This window comes from Rhinoderma darwinii, chromosome 5, assembly GCF_050947455.1.
Source record: "Rhinoderma darwinii isolate aRhiDar2 chromosome 5, aRhiDar2.hap1, whole genome shotgun sequence".
In the NCBI taxonomy this organism is placed as follows: Eukaryota; Metazoa; Chordata; class Amphibia; order Anura; family Rhinodermatidae; genus Rhinoderma; species Rhinoderma darwinii.
Genome location: NC_134691.1, coordinates 209,390,759 through 209,398,497, shown reverse-complemented (window position 1 = coordinate 209,398,497; position 7,739 = coordinate 209,390,759). Strand labels below are relative to the sequence as shown.

General features: G+C 41.1%; 1 protein-coding gene across 1 annotated transcript; it reads left to right on the top strand.

The window, feature by feature from the left end:
- Positions 1 to 386: 386 nt before the first annotated feature.
- LOC142652543 (protein FAM200C-like) lies at positions 387 to 4,847 on the top strand. Its single transcript, XM_075828191.1, has 2 exons — positions 387 to 2,173; positions 4,793 to 4,847. Exons 1-2 carry the CDS (start codon positions 387 to 389, stop codon positions 4,845 to 4,847), a joined length of 1,842 nt encoding a protein of 613 aa, XP_075684306.1.
- Positions 4,848 to 7,739: the final 2,892 nt, after the last annotated feature.

Genomic DNA, 7,739 nt, shown 5'->3' with positions numbered 1-7,739 from the left:
CCAGGGACTCATCAATAGAAATACACTTCTCGGGGGTGTATGCTTGGGAAAACCGGGCACTGAAACGGTCTAATAGGGGTCTCCGTTTAGACAAACGGTCAAAACTGGGGTCATCTCGGGGTGGGCACGGCTCATTATCAGTATAATGCAGTGGTTCTTAACCTGGGTTCGATCGAACCCCAGGGGTTCGGTGAGTCAGTCTCAGGGGTTCGGCGTAGGTCAAGACAGACACCCGACTCATATGATTCGTGATGACACGCCCCGCTTAGCCATCATTGGCTGCAGGTGATCACGCAACATCGCTTGGCCTAGTAGTCGAATTGTGACTGTCGTGATGGTACGTCGTGTGATTTCTTTCTTAATATTTTAATCCCTTCATACTAACTATGTCGAGCAAAAAAAGAAAGTGGTCGGACGAATATGTACAATATGGATTCACATGTATAACGGAACGTGATGGGAGTCAGCGTCCTAACTGCATGATTTGCAATGCTAGGTTGAGCAATTCTAGTCTAGCACCGGCAAAACTGAGAGAACACTTTCTTAAGCTGCATGGAGATGGACAATACAAGAACACAACGCTCGCTGAATTCAAGGTGAAGAGAGCCAGATTCGATGAAAAGGCTACTCTGCCTGTTCTCGGCTTTGTACCCATCAACAAACCGATCCTCACAGCATCGTACGAAGTTGCTTACCTGATCGCAAAGCAGGGCAAACCACACACCATTGGTGAAACACTCATAAAACCAGCTGTGTTGAAGATGGCGAATATCATGCTGGGAAAAGCGGCTGAAGTTAAGCTATTCCAAATTCCTCTTTCAAATGACACCGTTAGCGACAGAATAGAGGACATGAGCAAAGACATCTTGGCTCAAGTAGTTGCAGATCTGATTTCAAGCCCGGCAAAATTCAGCCTTCAACTCGACGAGACCACAGACGTTTCCAATCTAAGCCAGCTTGCTGTATTTGTGCGCTATGTGAAAGACGACGTGATAAAGGAAGATTTTTTATTTTGTAAACCTCTTACGACAACAACTAAGGCAGCCGATGTGAAGAAACTTGTGGATGACTTCTTCAAAGACAACAATCTTTCGTGGGATATGGTTTCTGCAGTTTGTTCGGACGGAGCTCCAGTCATGCTGGGAAGAAAGTCTGGTTTTGGTGCGCTAGTGAAAGCCGATGCACCACACATCATTGTAACGCATTGTATTCTGCACAGGCATGCGTTGGCAACAAAAACCTTGCCTCCAAAACTGGCAGAAGTATTAAAAATTGTAGTGGAATGCGTGAACTATGTGCGAAATAGTGCTCTGAGGCACCGCATCTTCAGTGAGCTGTGTAAAGAAATGGGCTCTGAATTCGAGGTACTTCTGTACCATTCTAACGTTCGGTGGTTATCCCGGGGACAGGTGTTGAATCGTGTTTTTGCCGTGCGTGTGGAATTAGCCCTGTTTTTGCAAGAGCACCAACATCGTCATGCAGATTGCTTAAAAAATTCTGAGTTCACTCTCATTTTAGCGTACATGGCTGATATCTTCGCAGCTCTCAATCATCTCAATCAACAGATGCAGGGCGGTGGAGTCAACATCATCGAAGCGGAAGAAAACCTGAAGGCTTTTCAAAAAAAGCTATCGTTATGGAAACGACGAACAGAGAACGATAACTTCGCAAACTTTCCCCTGCTGGACGACTGTGTAAGTAAGATCGAAGATGTATCTGGAATCGGAGACATTTCTGTACCCGCGGAACTGAAGCAAGCAATTGCCACACACTTAGATGACCTTGCAAAGTCTCTCGACGGATACTTCCCTACAAGAGAGTCATATCCAGCATGGGTGAGACAGCCGTTCACGTTTAGTGTTGAGACAACAGATGTCAATGATAAATACCTCGATGAAATCATTGAAATTCAGCAGAGCCAGGTTCAACAGCAACTCTTCAGAACAACAACGCTCTCAACGTTTTGGTGTCAACAAATGGTAACGTACCCTGTTATTGCTAAGAAAGCTCTGGAGATTTTCATACCGTTTGTTACAACATATCTTTGCGAGCAATCCTTTTCGAGGATGCTGGACATAAAAACGAAGAAAAGGAACAGACTTTGTTGCGAAAATGACATGAGAGTGGCACTTGCCAAGGTGAAGCCGAGCATTTCTGAACTGGTCTCTGAAAGGCAACAGCAGAAGTCACACTGATTTCCAGTAAATATTCATTATTATGTTTTTGTTTTTGTGTGAAAATCATGTTTTAATGGTTTTGTTCTTTGAACACTGATGTTGATGCACGGTTCATTTTGTGCACCAGTAAAATATATACCTATGTTTTGAATTTTATTTTTCCAATTAAGAAGGGTTCGGTGAATGCGCATATGAAACTGGTGGGGGTCAGTACCTCCAACAAGGTTAAGAACCACTGGTATAATGTAAGAAGCGAAGTATTGCCTCATTTATTTATTATTTTAGGTTACAGTTCAGTTCTGAAGTTGCTTTGAGGGGCCCATATATTAGAAACCCCTATCAAACACCCCATTTTAGAAACTAGACCCCTCAAAGTATTCACAACAGCATTTAGAAAGTTTATGAACCCTTTAGGTGTTTCACAGAAATTTAGAGCAAAGTAGAGGTGAAATTTTCATTTTTTTTTTGTCAGAAAGTCCTCTTTATACCATTTTTTTTATAACACAAAAGGATTTATCAGAGAAACGCAACTTAATACGTATTGCCCAGATTCTGCAGTTTTGAGAAATATCCCACATGTGGCCCTAGTGCGGTAATGGACTGAAGCACCGGCCTCCGAAGCAAAGGAGCACCTAAAGGATTTTGAGGCCTCTTTTTTTATTAGGCACCATGTCCGGTTTGAAGAGGTCTTGTGGTGCCAAAACAGTGGAAACCCCCCAAAAGTGACCCCAATTTGGAAACTAGACCCTTTGAGGAATCCATTGTAGTTTTCTTGGGGTGTATGCAACTTTTTGATCCGTTTTTATTCTATTTTTAGGTGGCGTGGTGACTAAAAAACAGCAATTCTACTATTTTTTTTTTTATTCTATTTTTTTTACAGCGTTCACCGTGCGCTATAAATGACATATTCACTTTATTCTGCGGGGTGATACGATTACGGCGATACCAGATGTTTATAGTTTTTTTTTATGTCTTATGGCGTTTGCACAATAAAATACGTTTTGTAAAAAATCATTCACTTTTTGTGTTACCTTATTCTAAGCGCCAGAACTTTTTTATTTTTTAATCAATAAAGCCGTGCGAGGACTTATTTTTTGCGTAACGAACTGTAGTTTTGATCAGTACCATTTTTCGGTACATGCGACTTTTTGATCTCTTTTTATTCCATTTTTTGGGAAGTGAAGTGACCAAACAATTGTGATTGTGGTACGGTTTATTATTATTTTCTTTTACGGCGTTCACCGTGCGGGATAAATAACTAAATAATTTTGTAGTTCAGGCCGTTACGGACGCGGCGATACCAATTATGTATAGTTTATTTGTTTGTTTATATATTTTTATTAATAATAAATGACTGATAAGGGGAAAAAGGGGGATTTTTACTCTTAAAACTTTTATTTTCTTATTTTTACACATTTTTTTTAACTTCATTACTTTGTCTCACTAGGGGACTTGAGGGCAGGAGGCCCTGATCGCTATTCTAATACACTGCACTACATGCGTAGTGCAGTGTATTAGAACTGTCAGCTACTCACTGACAGCAAGCATAGTGGGTCCTGACTTTGTCAGGACCCACTAGGCTTCCGTCTATGGCATAGCCGGACGCCATTGTTTGGTGTCCGGTTGCCATAGTCACCATCGCCGGCCGCTATCGTGTAGCAGGCCGGCGATGGCAGCTTAACCCCTAAAAAGCCGCGATCTCTATAGAACGCGGCTTTTAAGGGGTTAATCAGCGGGGACACAGCGATCGGTCCCCGCTGTAGGAGCTGTGACAGCTGCTGTATGAGACAGCAGCTGTCACAGCTCCTGTATGTGTCGGGAGGACGGCCGAAACGGCCGTTACTCCCGAGACGTACTATTAGGTCATGGAGCGCGAACGATACAGCTGCCATGACCTAATAGTACGTCCAGGAGCGGGAAGGGGTTAAAATAGTATAAACCCATATGAAGGATACACATAGACAATAATGGAATATAAAAAATTACATTATTACTGCTACGACAATGATAATATTTAAAAGAGTCTATATATAAAAATATATAATATATACAAAGTTATATGTATATAAAACAATATTACAATAAAATTTCATTTAAGAGAATATAATGATGTATAAAGAGTAAAATAATAAATGTATGTTAATTCAATAGAGAGACAGAATATCGGAAAGCTTGAATTATGCAAAAAACTAAAAAAACGGAATAGCAGGGTGCCATGGATTACTAAGAAATGACAACTGAAAGGGTGAACGTAACTGGAGAAGAGACCACAGAAAATTCCTGTGGAATTATCACTGAAAGGAAAAAGGGCAAAAGACTTAGAAGAGTGAGTGTTCCAACAGAATCGTAATACTTTTGTAGTTTTATTCAAGGGTTGATTCTGATATATCGTTCAGACTGTCTGGTTGGAGGGTCTTAAGCTTGAAGATCCAGTAGTTTTCACGTTGTTTGAGCTTGCAAAATCTGTTAGTAACATTATGTGGGATCTGTTCTATAGGTGTAATAAGTATGTCACTGAAATGGCTGTTATGTGCAGAAGCAAAGTGACGGGAGACACTATGTTTCATGAAGCCCGTATTTATATTGAACCTATGATTATTAATTCTTGTCCGTAGGCATTGTGTTGTGCGACTGACATACTGCAAGTGGCAGGGACATTCCAACATATAAGTTACATAGGAACTTCCACAGTTAAGGAAGCTCCTAATGGTAAAAGATTCCTTGGTTGCTGAGGATGTATAAGTGATGGTTTTGTGAGCCATGTTAGTGCAACACATGCAACGTTGTCGACCACATTTATAGGAACCAATTGTCTTTGGGAACATGGTAGGGCAGGGAATTATAGAGCTCCTTAATCTGCTAGGTGCTAAAATATTTTTAAGAGACTTAGAACGTCTAAAAGTAATGATTGGTCTGTCGGGTAGCTCTGCTTTCAAATAGGGATCACTCCTCAGGATATGCCAGTGTTTATGTAAAATCTCCCTGATAATTTTATTTCCACTGTTGAATGAGGTGATGAAATTGTTGCTAAAAATACGGCTCTCTTTTTTGGCTACTTTCTGCTCAATACAGGATTCTTGGGATAGCTGAGCAGCTTTAGAGCGTGCCCCTTTAATAAGATTCAAAGGGAAGTTTTTTTCTTTGAATCTTGTTTCTAATAGATTGCATTCTTCAATGAAATCCGTATCAGTCGTGCAGTTTTTCCTTACCCTTCTGAACTGTCCGAAAGGGACATTTTTTATCCATGGAGGATAATGGGCACTATTAAAATTGATATAACTATTGACGTCCACAGATTTAAAAAGCGTCTTTGTTATAAAATTATTGGAAGTAGTATCAAAAGTAGCAGAGAAGGTGTGAGTAAAAGATAATCCAAAATTATTATGATTTAAAAGTTCAATAAAAGACGCAGCCTCTGCCTCATTACCCCTCCAAATAAAAAGGAGGTCATTAATATAGCGTTTGTAGAGTAAAATATTATTACTAAAAGGGTGATCACAGATATGCAGATCTTCAAAAGATCCCATATACAGATTGGCATATGCTGGCGCAAACCTCGAACCCATGGCACATCCTTTGATTTGGTTAAAATATTTGTTATCAAAACTAAATAAATTATGGTTGAGAATAAAATCAACACACTTGGTTAAAAATTTAATTTGACTGTCAGGCATGCAGGTTTTGGTAGATAGTGCAGACTCAATAACCTCAAGACCTTTAAAGAGGCTCTGTCACCAGATTTTGCAACCCCTATCTGCTATTGCAGCAGATAGGCGCTGCAATGTAGATTACAGTAACGTTTAACTTTTTAAAAAACGAGCATTTTTGGCCAAGTTATGACCATTTTCGTATTTATGCAAATGAGGCTTGCAAAAGTACAACTGGGCGTGTTGAAAAGTAAAAGTACAACTGGGCGTGTATTATGTGCGTACATCGGGGCGTGTTTACTTCTTTTACTAGCTGGGCGTTCTGATGAGAAGTATCATCCACTTCTCTTCAGAACGCCCAGCTTCTGGCAGTGCAGATCTGTGACGTCACTCACAGGTCCTGCATCGTGTCGACACCAGAGGCTACAGTTGATTCTGCAGCAGCATCAGCATTTGCAGGTAAGTAGCTACATCGATTTACCTGCAAACGCCGATGCTGCTGCAGAATCATCTGTAGCCTCGGGTGCCGATGTGTCCTCGCTCGTCTGACAAGATGCAGGACCTGTGAGTGACGTCACAGCGTGATCTCTGGAGAACACGGCTGTGTCTGCACTGCCAGAAGCTGGGCGTTGTGAAGAGAAGTGGATGATACTTCTATACACAACGCCCAGCTAGTAAAAGTAGTAAACACTCCCCGATGTACGCACATAATACACGCCCAGTTGTACTTTTACTTTTCAACACGCCCAGTTGTACTTTTGCAAGCCTCATTTGCATAAATACGAAAATGGTCATAACTTGGCCAAAAATGCTCGTTTTTAAAAAATAAAAACGTTACTGTAATCTACATTGCAGCGCCTATCTGCTGCAATAGCAGATAGGGGTTGCAAAATCTGGTGACAGAGCCTCTTTAATATGAGGGATGTTGATGTATAATGCCGTGACATCTGCTGTTAAGAAGTTGATAGGGTACATTGAATCAGTAATATTAATTTTGCGAAGGTCCCTTATCACTTGTGTGGAGTCCTTTAGGTATGAAGGCAAGTTAACAACCAAAGGTTGAAGATGAAGGTCGATAAAGTGCGAAAGATTACTGGTTAGAGACCCAATTCCAGAGATTATGGGGTGTCCAGGTGGATTTGTGATTGATGTGTGCACTTTGGGAAGGTGATACATGAACGGCATGTTTGGAAAAGGTACATTAAGGAAGCCCTTTTCTTTCTTGGTGATCAAGCCCTCTTGGAATGCTGTATCAATGAGATTGACGTATTTGAGTGTATGTGAAGGTAATGAATTCTCTGTTCATTTAAGATAAAAATTGCTGTCACCCAGGATCCTAAATGTCTCTCCCAGATATTTATCCCTGTCCATAATTACAATTCCTCCGCCTTTGTCGGCAGAACGTATCACGATGGTATCATTTTTTTCTAGTAGTTTAAGGGAGTTTCTCTCCTGATAGGTCAAGTTGTCGGGTTTATTGATAGTCTTTCTTAATGCCCAAGTGGGCGTGTTTTTACTTTAGACCAAATGGGCGTTGTACAGAGGAGTGTATGACGCTGACCAATCAGCATCATGCACTCCTCTCCATTCATTTACTCAGCGCACAGGGATCCTGCTAGATCACTATGTGCGGTCTTATACTGACACATTAACGTTACTGAAGTGTTTAGACAGTGAATAGATATTCCTTCGAGCCAGGAGGGGATGTCTATTTACAATCCAGACACTTCGGTAGCGTTTCTGTGGTACTTAGAGCAGAGCAAACCGTAATCTCCCTGTAACCTGTCATTTACAGCGTGATCTCGCGAGATTACGCTTGCTCTGCTGTAAGTACCACAGAAAGGTTACGGAAGTGCTGGGATTGTGAATAGACATCCCGTCCTGGCTGGAAGGAATATCTATACACTGTCTAAAC